The 22,516-nt window shown below is 59.9% G+C and overlaps 2 protein-coding genes across 20 annotated transcripts in view; one reads left to right on the top strand and one right to left on the bottom strand.

The window, feature by feature from the left end:
- The first annotated feature begins 810 nt into the window (after positions 1-810).
- Positions 811-4,886, top strand: MFSD10 (major facilitator superfamily domain containing 10). Of its 4 annotated transcripts, none has more exons than XM_036227432.1 (13): positions 811-939; positions 1,378-1,682; positions 1,805-1,901; positions 2,128-2,231; positions 2,541-2,699; positions 2,772-2,933; positions 3,189-3,297; positions 3,385-3,496; positions 3,677-3,785; positions 3,883-3,973; positions 4,085-4,132; positions 4,213-4,302; positions 4,484-4,608. In XM_036227432.1, exons 2-13 carry the CDS (start codon positions 1,512-1,514, stop codon positions 4,606-4,608), a joined length of 1,377 nt encoding a protein of 458 aa, XP_036083325.1. In that variant the 5' UTR covers positions 811-939; positions 1,378-1,511. The 4 variants fall into 4 exon arrangements, with proteins under 4 accessions (XP_036083325.1, XP_036083327.1, XP_036083326.1 ...); XM_036227433.1 differs by lacking the exon at positions 811-939 and adding an exon at positions 954-1,160; XM_036227434.1 differs by lacking the exon at positions 2,541-2,699 and having other exon boundaries at positions 4,484-4,886.
- A 563-nt stretch (positions 4,887-5,449) lies between these two features.
- ADD1 (adducin 1) overlaps positions 5,450-22,516 on the bottom strand; it is a 69,528-nt gene continuing 52,461 nt past the window's right edge. For 3 of the 16 annotated variants that reach the window (XM_016159200.2, XM_016159202.2, XM_016159204.2), the window contains exons 10-16: positions 19,908-20,252; positions 17,323-17,424; positions 16,663-16,752; positions 15,865-15,957; positions 12,048-12,204; positions 9,451-9,549; positions 5,450-7,284 (exon numbers count right to left, since the gene is read on the bottom strand). In XM_016159200.2, the coding sequence (XP_016014686.2) occupies positions 6,923-7,284; positions 9,451-9,549; positions 12,048-12,204; positions 15,865-15,957; positions 16,663-16,752; positions 17,323-17,424; positions 19,908-20,252 (1,248 nt within the window). In that variant the 3' untranslated portion in view covers positions 5,450-6,922. Of the gene's footprint in view, positions 7,285-8,731; positions 8,767-9,450; positions 9,550-9,595; positions 11,990-12,021; positions 12,205-15,864; positions 15,958-16,662; positions 16,753-17,322; positions 17,425-19,907; positions 20,253-22,516 lie in introns of those variants that run through there. The other 13 variants (XM_016159211.2, XM_016159212.2, XM_016159207.2 and 10 more) reach the window with 13 other exon arrangements.

Below are 22,516 nucleotides of genomic sequence, written 5' to 3'. Positions count from 1 at the left end.
CGCTCCCTCCTCCATCTGTTTCCACTCAGGGTTGGCCACAGCGGCAAGAATCTTAGATGAGGAGGCAGCAGGAGGTGGCGCTGGCCAGGCGCTCGCGTCCAGACCGCCCGCAGCTGCCCGCGGTCTCTTCCTCTGCCGATGGCCGGCGTGCTGCCAGCTAGAGCCTGTGGCTTTCAGTGGCCTCTGCTCTCCTGACCTCAGGTCCCACTTTCCCCACCTGTCGGTCCTGGGACTTCAGGCTCAGCAGATGCAGAAGAAAGTCCAACGGAGAGACTAGTGTGTGGTCAATCCAACGAGGGTGATGGCCTATGTTGTAAGGCGCCCAAGCTGGCAGAGTGGAGGATGGAAGGAGGGTCCCAGGGCTGGACACCACCGTTCCACCTTGCAGGCTGGAGGACCAAAAGCCCCGAGGCCCCTGGAGAGAAAGAGGGTCACACCCCTAGGGCAGAGGTTGGGCAGCAAATGGGACTGTGGGCAGTCTGAACACGCCCCAGCCAGGGTCTAGGTTCGGCAACCACGGGAGGGATGGCTGGAGACGCTCCCCGCCCCCCTCCCCGCAGTGTCCCTTGCAGGGAGCCTCGGGCCGCGAACACGCGTGGCTCCTGCAGGAAAGGGCCCAAGCCCCGCCGGGGCGCTGCCGACGGAAGCCCTGCCGGGCGCGGCCTGAAGCTTCGCAGCGCGGGAGTGTGGGGGGGGCACCGCCCCCAGCCTGTGTCGCGGAAGTGGGCGGGGCCAGGGGCCGAGACGACGAGTACGGACGCCCGCCCGGGAGCGCGCCGGCCGGAAGAGGAAGCGCGGCCCGGCGCCACTTCCGGGCCGGGCGTGGCCAGGGCGTGGCCTGCGCGCTCGCCCCGCCCCGGGCAGCGTGCCCGCGGTCCCTTCCGCGTCCCTGTCCATCAATCCGACGATCCGTCCTCATCGCGCGCGCGGCCGTGCCAGGTGCGGGGCCGGGCGGGGTGCGGGTCCTGGGCCGGGTCTCCAGGTCCAGTGCGCGTCCCGCGGCCTCCCAGGGCGGGCTGGAGTCTAGGCCGGCGAGGGTGGCGTTCTCTGGGGCGCAGGGACGCCCCCCGCGTCGGCCCGGAGCTGCAGATGTCCCGCTCTCCACCGTCTGCCGAGTTTCCCTGCCTGCGCCTCATGGGGACGTGGGGCGGCCGGGTGGGGTGAGGTGCCGCCCGGGGTCGCGATGCCCCCACCCCGGCTCCTCGGGGCGGTTGGCCTCGCTTGCTGCGGTTTCCTTGCGCAACCCTCGCAACCTGTTTCCTGCTGCCTGGGGTCGGGGGGTGGAAGGGAGCACATTGGGACCCCCATGTTGTGTGACGGGGACCCCGGCAGGGCGGGGCAGGCCCTCTCTTTAGAGTGCCCACTGGCTGTTTGCAGGTTGAAATTATCACAGGAGCTGTGAACCCCAGTTTCCCCCTTGGTAGAGTAGGCGTCTGGGACTGGGCTACCCAGAGGTGCCCTCGTGCAGACCCGCCACACGCCCAGCCAGGCCGGATCCGAGCCACCGAATCATGGGCTGGGGAGCTGGCGGGAGCTGCACCCCGCGCCCACCCATCCGCCAGCAGCCTGCCGAGACCCGCGTGGTCACTGTGATCTTCCTCGGCCTCCTGCTGGACCTCCTGGCCTTCACTCTGCTGCTGCCCCTGCTGCCAGGGCTGCTCGAGAACCACGGCCGAGCCCACGTGAGCGCTCCCCACCTCCCACTGCCCCCCATCCTGATGCCCCCGGCCCCCGCGGTGGCTGCCCACAGCCTCTAGCCCAGCAGCGACTCCCCTAGCCGTAATCGTGGTTCCTTGTCCTCCAGGACCCCCTCTATGGCTCATGGCAGCAAGGGGTGAACTGGTTTGCTGCAGCCATCGGGATGCCAGCAGAGAAGAGGTACAACAGTGTCCTGTTCGGAGGTATGACCCTGAGCCCCCTGGGGTCCTGTCTGAGACTCCTCCCTCCCCCCCAGGCTCCTGTCCATCCCAGGGCCTGGTCCGCCCCTGCACCGTCTGCTCCCCCTCCCAGGGTCCACCCTCAGGGCCACCTCCGCTCAAGGTCCGTGGCCTGGGATTGCAGGGCTGGTGTGATCAGACCCGTGGGGACTCAGACTGAGGTGCGGTGACCGTGACTTCTGCCTTTCAGGTCTGATTGGCTCCATCTTCTCAGTCCTGCAGTTCCTCGCGGCGCCGATCACAGGGGCCATCTCTGACTGCCTGGGGAGGCGCCCAGTGATGCTGCTGTCCTTGGTACGGGTGCCCACCGAGGGGGAGCACGCATCCTTCCCCGCCCAGCAGCCCTCTGGGAAGGGCAGGGGCAGCTGTGGGCCCCTCATTGCCCCTGGGCTGTGGTGCTTGAGAGGGCAGTAGTTACTGCGTCTAAGCCAGGCTGTCCCAGAGCTGCTCTTGCCACGCACGGGACGCTGGGAACATCAGTGGCCCTTGGCTGCTCCAGAACAGGGCAGGGTCCCAGGGGTGTTGCTGGGTTTGCCAGCCCCACTCTTGCCCCTCCTGGCGTCAAGTGACTGTGCCTGCCCCTTGGCCCCTGCCCTGAGGCAGGCAGGCCTGGCCGCCTCGTATGCCGTGTGGGCTGCCTCGGAGAGCTTCGCGGCCTTCCTGGCCTCCAGGGTGATCGGTGGCATCAGCAAGGGGAACGTCAGCCTCTCCACGGCTATTGTCGCCGACCTGGGCTCGCCGCCTGCCCGCAGCCGAGGCATGGTGAGCACACATGCTATGGACGAGGGGCCGGGGCGCAGGTCTCCCTCCCAGCTCATGTGGCCTTCTCCCCAGGCAGTCATCGGGGTGGCCTTCTCGCTGGGCTTCACGCTGGGCCCCATGCTGGGCGCCTCCCTGCCCGTGTGGACGGCACCGTGGCTCGCCCTGCTCTTCGCAGTCTCCGACCTGCTGTTCCTCTTCTGCTTCCTGCCAGAGACGCTGCCCCCAGAGAAGCGGGTACGGTGGGACCCAGAAACTGACGGAGCCCCGGGCTGGAGGCTTGGTTCCCTGGGCCTGTAGGGGTGCCTGTGTGTGCCAGTCCCGGGTACCAGGGGAGGCTAGGCTGCTCTCTCCTGGTGTCCAGCGGCTCTTGGGGGCCACAGTGCCTGGCAGGTAGACTAGAAGTCAAGGCCCTGCAGGTGTGGGGCCCAAGAAGGTTCCAGTCACACTGGTCCCTGGCCCCCCAGACCTCTCCAGCTTTGCCCCCACCAGGCGCCGTCTATCAGCCTGGGGTTCCGAGCTGCTGCTGACCTGCTCAGCCCCCTGGCCCTGCTCCGCTTCTCGGCCGTGGCTCGTGGCCAGGACCCACCCACTGGAGACAGTAAGGCGCAGCCCTTCACGCGGATGGGGTTCACCCCGTTGCCATGGACGCTGCGGACCCCTCACGCCCCTCCCTGCTGCTCACCAGGGCTCAGCCACCTGCGCCGCCTGGGCCTCGTCTACTTCCTTTACCTCTTCCTGTTCTCGGGCCTGGAGTTCACACTGAGCTTCCTCGCACACCAGCGCTTCCAGTTCAGCAGGTGGGCATGCAGTCCTGCAAAGGACCCTGCCCGCGGACCCCCTGCTTCAAGGCCTGGCTCCTGCCCTGCCACCTTCCCCAGGGCCCCGCCCAGGACCCTGGGGCAGGATGGGTGCTGGTGGTGGAGCAGGGCTGGCTGCCACCTGCAGGGCTGCGGCACTGACCACCCCGCCCCTCCCAGTCTGCAGCAAGGGAAGATGTTCTTCTTCATTGGTCTCACCATGGCCACCATCCAGGGCACCTACACCCGGCGCATCAGCCCTGGCAGGGAAATCAGGGCTGTGAAGCAGGTATGCAGGCTCCCCCAGAAGCAGGGGGCAGGGGGGACCCTGGGCTCTGCAGGAAGCAGCAGAGGTGGGTCCTGAGGCCCGCTGTGCCCGCCCACAGGCCATCCTGCTGCTGATCCCCGCCTTCCTCCTCATCGGCTGGGGGCTCACGCTGCCCACGCTGGGCCTGGGGCTGCTGCTCTACTCTTTCGGTGAGTGGCCGCCCAGGGCCGCCGTGGGGATGTGGCCGGGAATCCCTCGGGTCACAAGCCCACCGCCCTGCCCTCTGAGCTGACGGGCGCCTCGCTGATGTCCTCCGCTAGCCGCTGCGGTCGTGGTGCCCTGCCTGTCTTCTGTGGTCTCCGGCTACGGTGAGAGGCCCTTCCCTGGACCGAGGCCGCCGCAGGTGGGAGGCCGGCAGGCACCTGATGGTCTCTCCCCTGCCCCTCAGGCTCGCCTGGGCAGAAGGGCACGGTCATGGGCACGCTGCGGAGCCTGGGCGCCCTGGCCAGAGCGCTGGGGCCCACGGTCGCCGCCTCAGGTAAGAGCCGCGGGACGGCACTCGTGCTCCCTGGCGCAGGCCTCCCTCGGCTGCCCACGTCTGCGCCTGCCCGTCGGGTGCCAGCCATGTCGCGGCCCCACCGCTCTGTGCTGCCGCCCCGCGGCTGAGGAGCGGGGCCGGGGCGGGCGTGGGGCCCCCTCAGCGCTCCGTGTCTCCGCAGCGTACTGGCTGGCGGGCGCGCCAGCCTGCTTCGCCGTGAGTGCCGGGCTCCTCCTGCTCCCCCTCCTCCTCCTGCGGAGCCTGCCGGCCCCAGCACCCCCAGCACCGACGCTCAAGGCCGAGTAGCTGAGCAGGCCCGGCCCCAGGCTGCAGGCACCAAGACAGGAAGTGGGGGGCTCAGCTGGGACCCCTCCCCGCCCCTGGGTCCAGCCCCGGGGGGCCACGACACTCCTTCCCCTCGTCCGTCCATCCGGTGGGACCCGGGCAGCCCTGCCCGCTGAGCGCACAGCAGGGTCATTGCCTCCATGACCTTCCAGGCTTTCGGTTTGCTTGTTTTTTACTCAGTGACACAGGGTGTCAGCCTGGTGTCCAAATGACAAAATAAAGCAACTATTTTACACTAAGTCTTTCTCTGGTACACTTTCTCGACACACCACACACACCCTGGGAGACCCCCGGGCACCAACGCGGGCGGCCCTGAGCGCCCCGCCAAGCAGAGGGCTGTCCCCCAACCTGCTTCCCCTCTGTGCATGGCGAGGGCGGAACGTCAGACACAGGTCCCTCCAAGACAAGTCGGCACTGGCAAGATGACACCTGGGCTGTGGCCTGCACCTGGCAGACTGGGGAGGAGGGGCCCCTCTACCAGACTGTCCCTGTCACAGGTCCCAGCCCCGCTGGCTCCAGGGTCTGCTCGGACTGCAGGGGACGCAGGTCTGTCAGGATGGCTCTCCATTGCTAGGTGGGCCCTGCCCAGGACCCCTGGCCACCACCATCTGCTCCCAGGGATGCACGAGCTGCTACCAGGGCAGGACAGCTGCATGACAAGGTCCTTCCCAGTCCAAAGCAACAAATGGTGTTGGATCGAGAAAGCATTTTGGGGTCTCTTTTTGGAACATAGACAAACTTCTGCAAGTCCCATTTTAAAAGAAGAAAGAAAAGGAATTAACTCGTAAAACCGCTCCCCAGGTTTAGACGAGGAAACTGCTTAAAGAATTTTATTTGTGAGTAAAACGTGTTACACTGGAGGACACGGGACCTGCCCTCCCAAGCCGGTGTCTGCGAACGCAACTAAACTGCATGTGGTGATACAAAGTTACACTACGAAAGTGAAATTAAAGTCATTGATTGCGTGTGAGGGATAAAGAAAGTGACAAAGGAAGAGTCCGTGGTTAACGGAAGGACAGCGCGATGGGGCCTTTCACACACCTCGGCAACAGAACGACGCACGAGAAAAGCCGCGTGCTCGCCCGGGAGCTCGAAGCGGCGGCCTCGAGTCCCGCACGGGCGTGCAGGCTGCGGGACGCGAGCCCACGTCGGGTACCAGCTCTACCGAGGACCCCTCCCGTCCCCAGGGGGCCTGTCTAGGGAGCTGGCAGGCTTGCCCACACCTAGTCAGGCCGGCACTGGGCAGCTCCTGCAACGGGTCACCCTCGAGGAGTCCCCATGGCCACCCGCTAGTTCCCACTGAGCAGCCTGACGCTCCTTCCAGGGATCTGAGTGCAGACCCCAGTGGGAGCAGGGAGGGAGTGTGTGGGGTCGGGTGGGGACCCCCAGGGCCAACTTCTGCCTTGAGCCGCCCTCGACCGCAGCCAGGGTGTCGCTCGGGCTGTTACGGAGGGAATAGAGCCCTCTCCGTTCTGAAACCTCCCCCCAAACGGGTGACCACTGCTCTGCAGGCCCCAGAGAGAATGAAAGCAAAAAGGGGCCATTCGTATTCACAGAAGTGTGGGGTGAACTGCAAATGTGCTGAAAGAAAATTCTAGAAAAGACTCTTCCCCTCCTGAGGACCCCAGTGCGTGAGGAGCCGTGAGCCCTGAATCGCCCCTGGCAGCGGGGTGACCGGTTACACCATGCGCAGGTGGCACAGGTGGCGCTGGCTGCACACAGGCCCGTCCGCCGCTGGCGTTTCCAGGTCGGCCGAAACCGGCCTCCCAAAGGCCGCCACGGTGCCCTGGGCCGCGGGCAGGCACGCGGGCGTTTTCACAGGACTGAGGCCTTGTTTGTGTGAACCAAGAGAGATCGCTGGGCAGACAGCGCCGGCAGGAAGCTACGCATCTGATTCAGTCACCTGAGACCTTGGGGTGAAGGGGGAGCCTAGCAGACAGCGTGGGTCACTGCACGACAGGAGGAGAGCAAGAGGGGTCAAGGCCAGGCCACAGGGCCTCCGACAGTCTGGCCAGAACCATGGCTGAACGCCTCCCGCGCGCGCCACCGAGGAGCAGAGTGAGACGGCGCGGGGGCGGACGTGGGCCGGACCTCCTGGGAACCTGAGGCTGAGGGCCGGGGGCAGGTCGGCGCCCAGCTGCATGGGCGTCGGTCATGGCGGGAGGGGGCTCTAGCTACGCGGAGGGGTGGGCTTGTTGCATTCCATTACACGAGAAGACAGCAGGGGACACAGTCGGGGACAGTCCGGTGGCATCGGTTTGCGCACGACGGGCCTTCAGGAGTCGCCCCTCTTCTTGCTCTTCTTCAGGAAGGAGGGGGTGCGGAACTTCTTCTTCTTCTTGGACGGGGACTTGCCTGGAGACCCATCGCTGCCAGGGTCCACGGCGGCCCCCTCCTCGGCCGCTGGGGAGGCGGCCTCTTCAGGTGCCTGGGCGGCGACGGGCTCGGGGCTGACCGCCTCGGGGGGCCCGGTGGGGCTGGGAGGGCCACGGCCTTCACAGAGCCCCTCTTCCTCCGCCTTCTCCAGGGTCAGGAAGCCAAGCGCTTCTGAAGGCTCATCAGGGGACAGGTCGGGGAGAGTTGGCTTAAAGGTGGCGGCATCACTGTCGTCTCTGGAAGCGGGCTCCTGCGGCAGGTCTGGTGGGCGGGTAGGAGAGACGGAGTTAGGGGGCCCCTGACCAGGCCGCAAAGGGGCACCTTCAGGTGGGCAGCGCTCTGCGCAGTGACTGCCGCCGCACTGCCTCCGGGAGTTTTCACCAAGACAAGAATGAGACACTTTAAATCAGCTCTGCTCTCCCTCAAGGCTGGAGGCAGCTCACTGTGTAAAACGCAGACACCGCTCCATCCCGGGCCGGCGTTTAGCGCCTTCTTGCGGAAGCGTGGGGACGAAACCCGGCTCGGCCACAAGCCGCAGTCCCCCACTCAGTGCTTAAGGCAAGCAGGGGGCGTTTTCCGTGAGCAGTGTTCCATGTTAGACACGTGACACGAGGTTTGCTCTAGACCCCTACGGGCACCTCTCACCAGCCCTGAAACTAGGCCCAAACGAGGGTCCACAACACCTGGTCTCCCCCAGGAGCAAACCATGGAAAACCACGAGTTAACTCCCGGACCCAGGTGCAGTGTCAACATCGAACAGAGCAAAGCTGTGTCCCACGGTGAGAACTCCGTGAGAGAGACAGCCTAAGGTAAGGGGCGGGGGCAAAATCCAAGCCACTCAGCAATTTTAAGGTGGAAACGAAGAACAAAGCTGACTTGTCTTAAGAACACGGCCCGAGGGCTGGCTCGCAGTGAAGGTTCCCATCACTGTGGGGGAGGGGAGAAGACTACTTTTGCAGATTTTTAAAAACTGGCCAAAAAGCTACAAGCCACTGGCAGATGGGCAACACCAAATGGGTCGCACTAACATCCGGCAGCGCCAAGTGGTGCCAGGTGACAGGCTGAGTGCTGGCGAGGAGCGGTCGCAGGAGGCGGGTTGGCCTGGGCTCGGGAAGGCTGGCGCTGCCCCGCCCACCCCACCTGCCCACCCCTCAGAGGCTCCCTCTCTCCCCGGAGCTGGAGGAAGTTAGGAATCGCTTTTCAAAGCAAGCAGAGGTTGCCTGTGGGTGCTCGGGGAACTTTTATCATTGGACCAATGATATCACTGGACCCACTGAGATTAAGCTTAAGCACAGAACTCAAGCAAAGGTCCAAACCATTCCACCCCCATGCGGCAGGTGACAAAACGCCACCCTGTCGAAACCTAGTTAGATTTGTGTCTTCCTGCCGAGCAATCACGAGTCTCAGAGGCTGAGCAGAACAGCACACGCCTCTGGGACGGACTTCAGAGAGCCAGAGTCCCCTCAGCGCTGGCCCCTCGCGCCAAGGGAGCCTCGAGGGCAGGCTGTCCCCTACCGCCCCCAGCTCTCGGGTGACCGAGCCCCTTCAGGAACTGCCCAGGATGGAGGGGCTGGGTGGGGAGGGGGGCGGGGGTCTGCTTTATTTTGAATAAACAGAAAACAAAACTTAATAAGCAACAAGGCAGCAGGAGAACAAGGCAAAGCACAGGGAGCCGGTGAGCAGCAGGGCCGACGGCGGGCGGTACTTACTAGGGCAACAGGTACTCTTTAGCACATCCGCCTCCTGCTCGCAACGCAGCCACGAGAAGAGAAAAGCACAGGTAGAGAATCTATGCATCCAGTCACAGCCGCCGGGTTACACAGGAGAATGGCCAGGCCATTCTTGTGGACACACAATGGGGCGGAAGGTGAGCCACAGGCTCCCGACAGACATGAGGAAGCATGACGTACAAGACCCAAGGACAGACACACGGGCCACACGCCACAGACATGCGGTGGGTGGTCTGAGGCTGACGGGGGCGGGTGCTCCGTGTGGACTGGGCGACGCGCAGGTTGGACGCCCTGCCGCCCGGGGACGGCAGCTCCAGAGGCGCGGTCCGTACACAGTGGGCTCGAGAACGGGCAAGTGGTGGGCAAACGGGCATTGTAAACGGACATGGGTTCCAGTCCCCGAAGTCTGTCCCTCCCCCCTGCTGTGACAACTCACTGACGACTCTGTGTTGCCCCACGTTACCCAGGACAGAGCCAGACCGGAGCAGAGGCGGCCGGGGGAGCTCAGAACTGCGACACGCCCGGGTCCGTGTGGATGCTCACGGCTCCGGGCAGCAGCTCAGCCTCCGCCGCACGCCACTGCCCTCCACTGACCGCGACGCGAAGCTCACACCCCCGCTCTGTGGACGCCCGTCCGCACAGGGCCATGCACCCGCTGTGCCAGGGCAGCCTCGCCCCACCCCGGCCTGGAGCTCACCTTCCTCCAGCTTAACAGGGGTGCTGGGGGGCGTGTGCGGCGCGGCAGCGAGCTCCGGCGGACCGCCGTCCTTCTGCTCCGTCAGCTCGTCCAGACTCTCTGCAGGTGAACAGAAGGTGAACCGCAGCTGAGAAGAGCTATGGAGACACTGCGACGGGCCTTCCCCGTCCCTGAGGGCAGGCGGCCCCCCTACCCTGCCCATCGGCTGCCTCGGGGAGACGGGGCTTGCGGGGCACAACCAAGAGACAAGAAGGGCGCGCGGCCGTCTTCACCCTCTTCTGATCCCCTCCCTAGAAGAGCGCGACGTCAGCCAGTTGTCGCTGGGGTGTGGGTCTGAATTTCGGAAACGTTCAACTAACTTTGGACACAAAATTCGTTTGTGTTCTCGTTCCGAAGACGATCTGTCGACACCACGTGTGCAGCACACTGTGACCGGTGACCCTCTGGGTGACCCTCTGGCCTGTGCTCTCCTGTCATCTAGTGAGGAGCCCCTCACCCCGTCCTCGCCATCCAGCCTCTCCCACTGCCGAGCCGGCGGCCGGGGCCGGGGCCCTCACCCTCCTCGCCGCCTCGGGAGAAGTGACGGGAGCATTACTTCGGTTTTACCTTTTGACAGAGAGCATTTCCTATCAAAAGTTCACCAAGGCAATCGTGGGCTCTCCTTTTCTAAATTACAACACGCTGGTAAGGGAGGACCAGGGAAAAAACTGCAGGAACTATGGCCGAGGATCCAGAAAATCCCAAGTCTCTCTCACGAGGAAGAAGTACACACTGATGTTATCCTAACTCCCTAACTCTCCTTCTCTCATTTAAAATTTTATATCAATAGCTTAGGATCGCTAATCTCGTATTTTGAACAAGCAGCTCCAACGGGCAGGGCCTCTGATCTCGCCGAGAGACACCGAGGTACCTTCGTGAGGCCCCCGAACCTGCGGCTACCTCACTGAAGCCAGGTGTCTATCCACAAAGGCCTCTGCACCTCCTACCTGAGGCCCAAGGCTTTCTTTCCTCCTACCCGCGGTGCTGACCTTGACAGGCAGCCTGAGTTTTACCTGCAGCACATGACCACTGCCCTCCCCCGTGCCGAGGGCCAATGCAGGCCAGGGATTTCCTGGCCGAGCCCCTGGCCGGCATGCCCACTGCTGACAGCTCTGTGATCACAGAGCATGGTCACAGCTGTGCCCCCCACTCCCTTGCTGTAACATCCCTCCTGATGGGAGTCTCACGTGGAGAGGAAACGTGTGTGTCTTGTGATTTAACGCAAAAGAAAAATCCAGGCTTCCCAGACACCAGAGGGTCCAATGGGCACACACTCACACGTGCGCAGGACCTAGGGTCAGGCCACAGGCCCAGCGGCTCGGCCCCCATGCCACCCCTCGTTCTTGCCCTTAGGCAGGCAGCAGGGGTCCAGGGAGAACATCGGAGTCAGAGCTCGCGGCACTGGGAGAGCGACACCCCGAGCTGACATGCTCTGACCTTCATTTTAATGCACAACCAACCGAAAGAGACAGGTCCTGACAGCGTGACCTGTACTGGAAACCGATGCGGCGACAGTTCCGCACAGCTCAGATTTCAGCGGCAGCCGATACTGCACCAGCTGCTCGGAACGAGAACAAAAAGGTAAAACGGGCAAACCGGAGGCTGTCTGGGCGGCAGGACGCAGTGCGCAGGGTGTTCCGCATGGGCCCTGGGTGGGGGGACTCCCCAGCCCCACACGCTGTGGGACTGCCGTTTGGCAGGAAGGCGGAGTCCCGGGGCGAACTGAGGGAGAAGTGTGGTTCACACCCCGGAGCTAGCGCTTCAGGGTTGGAGCTCAGGGCCCTGGAGACGGCAGTGGGGGGACGTCCGAGCCCCAGAGTCTTCTGGCACACACAGCCTCGTTCTTGGGAACCCGCTTCATCCCTGACCGGCGGGCATGGGCCTGCCTCTCAGGGTCACTGTGAGGACTGGATGAAGTACACCTGTCACAGCGTAACTGCTCAAGGATGACCAGATCTTCATGAAAGCACCCGAATCTAAGGAGGCTTCTCCCCAGTGTAACCCAGAGAAAAGTACGTGTCATAGTGCTAAAAGGCTCTCACACGACACTGAGACTGGCTGTCCCACCAACCGCCCAGACGAACGTCCTGGTCCCTCAAAGTGGACAGCGATCTAGCCAGAAGGAGGCGCATCGCCCGCCGCACCCCGGAGCTCCCGATGGCAACGCCATGGGCGCCACTTCGCTCTCTTCTGCCCCCTCTCGCCCACGTCGTCGCGACGGTTCGGGCCCGGCCTCGTTCTGGCAGCGGCACTCGGGCCAGAGAGGTGCCGCCCCTCCTCGTCTGTGACACACACACACTGCCCGGCAGCGGTCGCGTGGCGCTCCCAGCGTCTCTGACACGTGCACTGGTGGGTCCCTCCTAACAGAGCACGCGCAGCGTGTTTAATGTGCTTTGGAACTGGCCTGAACGAGTGGGGAGGGGGCACGTGCTGAGTGACATCCAGCCCTGACCCAGCCCAGGCTCGTCTGTCCTGCGGGGGCCTGTTCCCCGCACCACGCAGTCGCCACCAGGCACAGAGGCGCCGCCACGCTGGGCCGGCCGGCCGCGTGCACCCACCTCCAGGGCCCCTCTGCTTCCGCTCCACCTCCCTGCGGTACTCCTCCAGCTCCCGGTCCGTCAGCGCCGTGAACGGGTTGGGGCCTGCGGTACTCACGATGACGTGGGGCTGGTACTCCTTCTCGATGATGGCCTTGGAGGCTGTCACCAGCTCCCCCTGCAGACAAAGAGGGACACTGGGTCTGCAGGAGCCCTGCCCCTCAAGGACGCTCTCTCTTCCCAAGCCAGGCACGAACAGGGCAGGGACGGCAGACAGCCCCGAGACACGGCAGTGCCACCTCGGGCGCGAGGCTGAGCTGCAGCCCTGAGAGGATTAGGGTTTGGATGCTACGAGGCAGACCTAACAGGACTGACGGACCCTCGGACAGTCCTCAGGTTTCTGATGCGAAGGCGGCAAAGTGCAGAGCGAGCGCAGAGCACCTCAAGGTGAGTCCCGTGTCCTGACGGGGATGGGAGAGGGGACCGCTCAAGTCAGCACCCTCCTCGCATCAGAAAACATCACAGGTGACAACACTCAGGTCAAGTGTGCTCGGAGCTGCTCCCTTCCAAGAGCACAGGTAAGTTCTGTTCTGATTATGCACTTAGTTTATAGCCACCTCCCAAGACATTGAGGTAACAAAACATCCCAAAACACCAATATCTGAGAAATTTGGAAACTCAGAATTTATACAAAAGAAAGCAAAGCACTGCAGACACAAAGCTGGCACGCAGGCCATGCCCCGTCTTCTGGGGGGAGGAGGGCCCAGCAGGCAGGTGCAGCGGGGAGGGAGGGAGGGGCCAGGCATGCAGCCCTCGGGGTGTGGGGTCCACCCCGCACTCGCCCGCCCCAGCACGGCTCTGTGTGCCACACAGCTCAGACTGCTGGGTCCCAAGTGCTCTCAGGTTCATTTTTGAATTCACACACATGCCCATCATTTAAAGAGTTTCCAAAAGCACTGGGAACGGGAGAACCCAAAAGCCCTTTGATGCCAGGCCTGGTCCTTCAGCGTTCTCCTCGGTGAGGGACAAGCCCCAGAGGCAGACACCGTCCCAGCAATGTACGCGAGAGACAGAGCCAGACCGAGGCCTGGGGAGCCTGGCCGAGCAGTCCCCGTCCTGTGATCCGGATACAGTGTCTGGAGCACTCCGTGACTCATCAGTGCCAGGGACACAGACCCCAGGGGAGAGAAGGAAAGGGCCTGAGGGAATCAGCAACCTTTGTTCAGAGAGCCTCGAGATTTGAGAGGACCCGGATGCCTGAGGCTAACCCTCTTTTTGACCAGGTGACCCGAGGCCTACTGGCTTTTCACTCAGAAGCAGCCCTGCCTCCCCAGGAGGGGACTGAATCTTCATCTGCCACTAGGTAGCTCCACGGCCCGAGGCCAAGCTGCCATCAAGACCAGCTCTGAGCAGACCTGGGGACAGAGGGACCCTGCTACTCTGGATGACAGAAAGGAGCGACGCTAGGGGTGCAGAGAAGCAGGCCGTGGGGAGCGCCGGGGCTGAGAAACCAGGACGAGCGATGGCCGCTCGCTGCACCCGGCCGCGCGGAGGCCCCTGTGGCTCCCCTCACTCCAGCCACCTGCCCTGGGCTCTACGTACAGCATGCGCTCAATCACCACTCCCGTACCAGACGGAGGCCGCTGCGTGGAACAACAGCACCACCTGGGCGGCGACCTGACCTGAGCACCAAGTTTTCGTTTGTAAAACCTACAGATTTTAATTTGGATTCTGAGTGCAGAGCCAGGCCCACACCAAGCGCTCACAACCACGCTCACCGCGCGAGTCTGCCTCACGCTGTGTCACGCAGCGTGACGGTGGCGGTGGGGCGCGGCCCTGAGTGGTCGGGGGCGCGAACGGGGAAGTCTGGGTGCATGCACCGGACAGCAGACTCCTTCCCCGGCCCGGGCAGCTCTCAGCGGGCACTTTCACACCCGTCTCTAACAACTCAGTCACTGGTAACGAAACCCAGTGGCGGCCAAAATGACTTCAAGTCACACGCCAGCATTCGCAACGCTGTGGCAAGCAAGCCGTCCCTTCTGGACCTGGAGCTCGGAGCTCAGGAGCAAGTACCTGCTCGCCGGCCTTACTGGGAAGAGGGCGCGTTCAGGACACTAGCACAGTGCCTTTCACCTGGGCAAGAGGAAACTCAACCTGCCAGCAGCGAGCAGCGTCACCTTTCCAAAGGCGCAGAAACCGCACCGTTCGAGGGCCTCAGAGGAGTCAAAGCGCGTTCTCGGCATAACCGGTGGGAAGGGCAGAGGGGGAATGAGGTCTGGGGCAGGACGTGCGCGGGGCCGTCCTAGCGGCTCGTGCGGAGTGGCTTCCGCCGCTATTCCCTTCGGGACACGTCACTCACAGAGCCGAGTTTAGTGCTCAGGATGCAGGACTCGCCCAGAATCCTGCTCTCACAGGCCCTGTCCTGCCCGCCAGTCCGGGGACAGGGGCCGTATCTACACTTCACGAAGCATTCACAGGTGACTATGACGTGCGTCCAAGTCAGAGAGCTAACCAGAAAAAAACACAACTGTGTGTGGATGAGGACCGGCCGGAATGGCACCGTTTAATACAGGGAATAAGCAGCGTGCCCTCCGGACAGCCCTAATAAGCCACAAACAGAAGCCACGAAATGCAGCACAGCGCCGGAGAGACTGGATGAGCCGGATCTCACCTGCAGAGCTGTCCACGGTCGGCCCTGGGCGCTCCCGGACCCGACGCGCCTTCGCACACCGAAAGGATGAAATATGAACCACCAAGGTCACGAGGGCTTATAGCCTAAAGTACCGAAGCACGACAAACAAGCTGACAGGGAGAAGCATGCATCTTTCTCTCTTGCTCTAAGAAGTTCCTCCAAGAGCAGTAAGTAGAACACTCTAAGCACATGGGAAACCAAGACCCATTGAATTAATACATAAATATGCAAAACTATGGCATTAGCAGGAATTCCAGACGGGCGTATAGAATCTTTGGTACGAATCTGCTTTTCTCTGGCCATTGTAACGTCGATAAAATGGTCCTTGCACTTCACTGGAGGCGTAGGAACTGAAAGAGACGAACCCTGAAAACGCCCTCTGAACACAGGGCAGACATGACTAGGGCCCATACCGTGTGGTCAGCCCCCTGCCGGACGCCACGCACCAGCAGCCTGAACGCTTACAGCAGGTCTCCCTACACCCGGGCAGGCCACACAGGATGGGTTTCCCAACTGCCAGACACGTAGGGACACGTGGACGTAGAGGGATTATTAACTTTGGGTTTCAGATTTTCACAAGTCTTTCTCCCCCTTGCAATATTAAAAAAAAATCTAAGTTTTTTTTAAAAGGTAAAAATAAATACATTCCAGCAGAGGGGCTGAGAAAGACTACCTTGCTTTATTCTCTAATCCTCTGAACTGGCATCTTTCAATCATACAACCTGACTGCCACGCTCATCACGCTGGGCAAGCGAAGGGAGGCGGTCACATGGGAGCACTGCCACTGCTCAGGGCCTGCCCCCTGAGCCGTCTGTGACTGGCGTCTGGTGACAGGCAGCCTCCCAAAACCCCACATCATGCACTGACCACAGTCACATGCAGAACCTCAGACATACACCACATGGCCGAGAATGGTCACCTCTCAACGTGAAATGCTGAAAGTTATGGAAATGTCGTACCAAATGTTTTAATTAAAGAACAAAGTGGGCAGAACGGAACCTTCTGTCATCTCACAAATGATTTTGAGACCCGTTTACATCTACCTCAGCACCTAAGACAAAGCCTAGCGAGAGCAGACAGGTGCGGGATGGGCAGGTAGAAGGGCAGCGCGTGCCGACAGGTGGTTAGGGGCAGGGCAGTGAGTACCTTTCTAACAGAGAGAGACTTAGCAGGACTAAAGGTCTGCTCTGTGAGCTCGAGCCCTTCGATTGTCTCCGTACAGTCAGACAGGGGGGCGTCCTGCAACAGTAAACCGAGTCAGCAGAGCCCGCCTGGCCCCGCCTTGAAGGGCCGCCCGCGCGCACAGGCTGGAGTCGGCTGAGCGCATGCAGCAGAGGCGGCGATGCAGTGCACGTGCAGACACGGGCCACAGGACCCGGGCCACGGCTGGCCAAATTCAGAGAGTGTGGTGACAGTCGCCTGCCCTGCGGAGTCGTGTGCAAGGTTTCTGAGGGTAACCGCTTACACGATTAACTTCGACGTGCCACCAGGCACAATCCCTTCAGTGAAACACAGGAAAACGTGAACCACATTTACAGGTACCCTCTGCGACCATTTTCCCCAAGCAGCGCTGCGTTGCAGATAGCGATACGTACAAAGGCGGACGGCAGTCCGGGAAACCCACCCTCCCCCAGCATTTTACACGGCACACACCACCCAAATCGAGAGAACCGCTCCCAAGCGGGCGGTCCGCTGCCCGCGCACAGGCATGCACTGCAGGGCGGGGCGGGGGGCAGGGCCCCGGGCATGCTCGCGCTTAGCCCGACTGGAGGGAAAGTGGCTGGGTGATTTCTTACCATGAAAACTTTTAACAAGGGTAACAAAGGTTGCCTGGAACACTTACCTCTCAAAGTCATTCGCTCCCAACTTAAGAACAATTTTGGAGTGGATGGTCATCCATCAGAGCCACCACTCAATAATGCCAGAGACAGTCTGAGCTCTCACCTGGACAAGGCTCCTGTCCATCACTACACCACACAAAACCTGGGACTGGGGACCGGCCGTCTTAATGTCCTGCAAGTTCTGCTCTCGAATCTGAGGATGACGAGAAGGAGAAACACGTCAACAGCACAGAGAAGACTGGCCGGGGCTGCGGGTCACACCCGCGGCCGCGTGCCAGCTGCATCCCTGCTCGGCCTCTGCCCCTGTGGGGTCTGGGGGACAGAGGGCCCGTTCCTACACGTGGCACCTTCTGGATGACTTGGGCACGCACTCGCTCAAAGGGAGATGTTCCCTAGGTGCCTGTCTTATTGGGACACTGTGAATACAGGTGACTCGCATGTTCTGATAAACCAAACGTTCCCAACTTTCCAGTGAACCACGAAAGGCAGGGCCAAAGGCTGTCCTCACCAGCAACAAGCTCTGTAGCTTCCAATTCTGTCCTGCTGTGTAAGCAAGCATCAGATCAAGGACCACAGGCCCCAACCCGTCTGCTCCCCACACGTCACACTTTGTCGGGACAACAGCATAAGCCATGTAGAAATGACCTCAGCTGCAGTAATGGTGGCAGCAGAAGTCACTGGCCAGACCGAGCACCCCCACCCACACTGCCCCCCCTCCCCGGCACTCAAAGCCCCAGCGAGTGTGCACCCAGCCAGCACGCACCTTGTTCCTCATCTCCTGGACCTCTCTCGGGTTCGTGTTCAATGGGACAAACAGGTTAGGGACAGCAGAGGTGGAAGCTCTATGTCCATCCTCTTTAGTCCACTGAAATATCAAGAACAGTTGAAAAGTCAGAACTGTGACAATGACAAGTGGCGCCACAGCATTCAACCTGTCCAACGCATCTCACATCTGGTCATGCACTGAACGCCACAGACAATGAACCAATGACCACACTCCTGCGCCACCGCAGCGGTTGGAGAGGGCTGGGGCGCTTCCCGACAGAAACCAGTGACGGTGGAGGCCAGCATCACGACTGAGCAGCAAGGGCCATTTAGAAAGCCCAGCCGGAATCTAGGGCAGGACGCAGGCTGACGATGGAGCTATCCCCGTGACTCCCGCGGAATGGCCGGTGGAGACCCTCCAGAGCACATTGGTTCACACTCTGAGAGCCATCACTACCAAAGCCAGCTGGAAGCATGAAATGACAGGACCGTGGGAAGCGATGGGATGTGCTGCCCAGGTGTAGGGAGAGCCGGTGCTGGGAGGCGAGAGTGGGCATCACCAAAGTTTTGCATTAAAATAAATGATAGCATCACAATGCACTGTTTAGCTATTTCAACACAAGAAAATTACTGTATGAAAACTTCCACAGTAGCTACCTGGTGGAATAGTTTGGTGATGTCGAATATTTTATATAACTTAGCACTTTTGAGTGTTACAAAAATATCCCAAACTGAAGCGCTGCATGAGTTCTCATTAGAAGGCTGTTTTAGATATCAGTGCTTATCATCAGCACACTGAGCCCTGCACATTTTTTTAGGGGGGGGGATCTCCAATCAAATATAAGATTTTTAACCAAATTCTAATTCTTAGGCACAAGTAGGCACTGAACATTAAAACAAGCCCATCTCAGCAAATGTTATGCTTTTCAGAATACTTTCAAGAGGCAATAAGCTATCAACCGGAAGACTTAAAAGAAAGCAAAAGAACTGGCAAATGCTTGGCCACTGCGAAGAGAGTGTGATGGGCGTGGAGCTATGAGATACTCACTGACGGTTCTCTTCTCCGCTAAAAATAACTCCGGCTTTTTATTAAAGATAATTTTAGTCAAAACATTAAAACCACCACCTCTGAAGCATGAACACATTTGAAAACTTAAATGCAGTTAGAAGTTAACATACCAACCTGGGAGCACCGCACGGGACTCGTTATCACTCCAGAACAAGAAACAAGGTCAAATGCTGCACAAGGTCCCCTCCCCGCACGCACTGATTGAACACCTAAACAACTGGGCATTTCCCGGGCTCACAGCAGAGCGCTCAGAGCTGCTGCCACCGCACGCGCTGGGAAACTTCGGCACAGCGTTCAGCGCTGCGTACCGATATCGTCAGCAGAAAGTCGTTTAGGCCCTCTCCTTTAACAAGTCAAATAAAACTCAACAAATGACACAGAAAGAAAAAATGGGAGAGCAGCACAGGCGTGGGGTGGGGGGAGCGGGAGGGCCGGAAGGAGGTGGGCCGGGCTCAAACACTGAGTCATGACCCACGCGACACGTCTGCTTGTCTGCTCGCCTGCTCGGGCGCACGGCGGCTCTCCCACCATGTGCATCAGGAAACAGAGCCACCAGGCAAGATTGACTTCCTTCTTTTAAATAAATCTGAAGTGACAGCACCGTTAGGAGGGAACCTGAGCCCGCTCGCTTACTTGGTGCCTCCATCAGGGCAGCTAACTACTTCCGTCCGCACTCTACAACCAGCCATGCAGAGGTCCCCGCCTCGGTCCCCGCACAAGACCCCACTGCAGGGCCGGGCGCTGGCGAAGGCTAGGTGACAGCAGTGAAGACTGTCTTCACAGACACCGCGGAGCACCAGGACCACAGGGCATCTACAGAAGGGGAGGGCGCCCGCAGCGACTGTCACTGGGGCCTGCAGGTGGCCTGGCCTGCGCTGCACCTGGGCCATGCCGCACCCAGCAGGAGTCAGGAGACTCACCACGATGGCCGTCTACTCACATGCAACAGTCCATGCAGGAGGCAGCTGCTGAGAGCGTTCGGAGGCTTTGGGACAGAAGCCGGGAAGGAGGCTAACGAGAGGACGAGGGCCCGCCGAGAAGATGCCCATGAGCCCGGAGGAGGGAAAACTGCTTAAGAAACCACTAAAGACTTTCCAGAACAGACTTCAGTGACTTAATGAAACCACTGGAGTTTACTACACCGAACAAACAGGTTTATGACAGAACTACCTTTTCGTGCAGGAAGTGTTAAGGCTCCTCAAACAGAATTTGAATGAGATGACAGTTCTCGCGTTTAGGCTAGCATTCAGAAGTTAATTAGTACTTTTGCTATGCACGGAGCTAGGCGATGCTGGAATGACTGGAGAGGCACTACGTATCTTAAGCAGTTTGCAGAGGACAGTATGACTCGAACTACGGCTTGATGTGTACAGCGGATCTGGGTTCAGCTAAAGGTTACCGAGGAAGGCTCGCCTTGAACCTGGGTCAGAAGGGCTGGGTTCCCAAAGCCTCCGAAGCCCAGCTAGCCAACTTGCTCTACATCATCTAACTATGAACAGTAAGTAGGCACAGACCAAGCAGTTGGTAATACAGCTTGGCACGCAGACACCGGACGAGAGAGACTGCAGCAAGGGTTTCACGTGATCGTGTGTAATGTTCGTCCACACCTTAGTCTTCGACTTGGGGCTGCTTCCATTCTGCCCTTCCTCAGAGGCATCGTCACCCCGGCCAGAGTTCAGCCATCTTGTCTTCTCACGTTGCTGCTTCTGAAAACTGTGTCTGAGAGGGGAGCAAGTGCCCGAATCACCGTCACTAGCAAAGGAGTAGCCTGTGACACTAGCGGGAACCTCTACATCGCTGTATTTTTTAGATTTCTCTCTCAGAGCCGGGTATCGGTAAGGGTAGCCAGTTCTGTAACCCTAGGGTCCAAAGAGAATGAAAGAGAGTCAATATTCCCGATCTCGGAGCTTCACTGTGGAAAACTGTGTGGTAATATGTACAAAAGCTGAACCCACACATACCCTTCCACTCGGCAATTCCACTCCTAGGCACGTACATGCCCAGGGAGATGCGGATGTGCTCACCGACACACGGGTGCACATACGCTGACGGCGGCGCCCCTCCCAACACCCCCAAACTGGGAACGACCCAGAAGCCCCCGACAGCAGAGCGGCACACCGGTGTACCCGTGTAACGGAACACGAAGCAGTGTGAGAATACTCGGCCACCAGCTGCGACAGGAGGGCGAACCGCACGACTGTGATGCCCGTGGAGGGCACCAGACGGGAAAGGACGCGCTGTCCTGTTCCACTCAGACAAAGTGCAGAGGGAGGCGGACCAACCTCTAACGTTCGGAGACAGGAGGGCGGTCACCCTGAGACGGGGTACGCGCCTGACAGGGACGGGCCTCCCGAGGCGCTAGTATTGTTATTTGACTATTTAAGTAGATACGCTCTCCTGTTTATATTTAAACAAAAAGTTCGAAAAATATTTTAAAAACAGGGCTCACTCGCTGCTGGCTCCATACAGGTCACAGTAACCCACCTACTCAGCACCACAGTGCGAACAGCACGACATCCTTCAGGGGAGCCGAGCGAGCACACCTCCCGACAACTGGGTGCCAGCAACGTCACTTCGCCTGACTACGAGCTCACCCAGCTCGACCTCTGACCCTGCCCTGAGACCACTCACGACGTTTCCACACACGTGGCCTCTGCCCTGCGCCACGCACCCACGCAGGCAGGACCTCCGAGGTAAGGGCGAGTCTTGCTCATCCCCACTGGGGGCCTGGCACTTGGCAGATGTGGCAGACTGAGGGCAGGGTGGCTCCAAGGTCACCACCTCCTGTACTGTGCTCCCGCTGGAATGTGGGTGGGCCCTGGCCTGGCTTGTCACCAGTGGGACTGGGCAAAGCTGACAGAATGCGTGGCATGGGCACAGCACCCGCCCCGCGAGCTGCCCTGACTGTGGCTGTGAGGAGCTGACCTCTGGCCAGGGCCTGAGAGCATCCTCCCCACCCAGCCTCCTGAGGAGGGACCGGTGGTCAACAGCCTGATGGTGGCCTGAGACCCTAAACAAGGGCCGAGCTCAGTGGGGCCTGTATACCAGACCCCCCTGTTTTCTATCTGGAGCAGGCTGTTCTGAGCACCCTCACCAGGGAGGACGAGGGAATTCACATCTGAAAGGGTGACACTGGGCTGGTCACAGCAGGTGGGTCATGGCCTGTGCCTGCTTGCCAGATGCTGCGGACACTTCTGCACTCCCCTCCCCCCTCGGTGCTCCCCCTCTTTGGAGCACCTGCATCACTAACCATCCTTTTAGCACATTAAAAAACGGATGGCATAATCCCAAAGCGGTACTGCTGTTTTTCTCCCTAACTGTCCTCAGAAAGCGAGGTGGAGGTCTGCACTGGCTGCTTCTCCATCTAGGAGCACGCTTCGTTGAGAAGTGATAAAAATAACGACTCAGCTGTAAGACGATGACCTTTGGAAAAACGTGGTTCTTATTAACTCAAGTTTCTCTGGCTGAGAGAGCCAGGACTCAAGGAATCTCCATGACTTCTTTAGGGTAAACCACCCAGGATATCAAAATTTTACTCTGACAAGGGCTGTGTGTGGGTTTTTCTTTATTCTTCCCCTTTAAATGCTGTCAAGCCAAAATTAGAGACACTATACAGACCTCAGTTAAAAATTTGGATTCATGTCTTCCTTGAAAGTCTAGAATCAAATCCTGATTTTCTGAGAAGTTCAGCATTTCTTCTGTGTATGTTAGAATGAAATCTCTCACACTGAGACTCTTCGATTATTCTCTACCCTACTCAATTATTAGCGAACACACACAGCTGGTCAGAACACTAATTAAAACATGCACTGTGATCAGTGATTGTTGGCCACTTATAAACTACATGGCTTTCCAATGCCAAAATGACACTACTAACCCGTGCACATCAAGGACACTGAATCAAACACCCTGTAGTAATGAATGTTTCACTTATCAGTCTTTCATCCTTTGTTCTTCTCCCCATCAAATTAAGAGTTAATTTTAATTTCTCTCTCCACTTTCCGGACTGTACTGAATGCACGAGGCGGAGCGAGCTGATGTTCCTGATTCTTGTTTCCGGAAACTCTCCCGCTCCCCACCTGACCTTTAGGTAGAAGAACAAGGAAATAGCAAAGTATCTGCC

Source organism: Rousettus aegyptiacus, unplaced genomic scaffold (genome assembly GCF_014176215.1).
Source record: "Rousettus aegyptiacus isolate mRouAeg1 unplaced genomic scaffold, mRouAeg1.p scaffold_m13_p_10, whole genome shotgun sequence".
Taxonomy (NCBI): Eukaryota; Metazoa; Chordata; class Mammalia; order Chiroptera; family Pteropodidae; genus Rousettus; species Rousettus aegyptiacus.
This window is presented reverse-complemented; position numbering and strand designations above follow the sequence as displayed.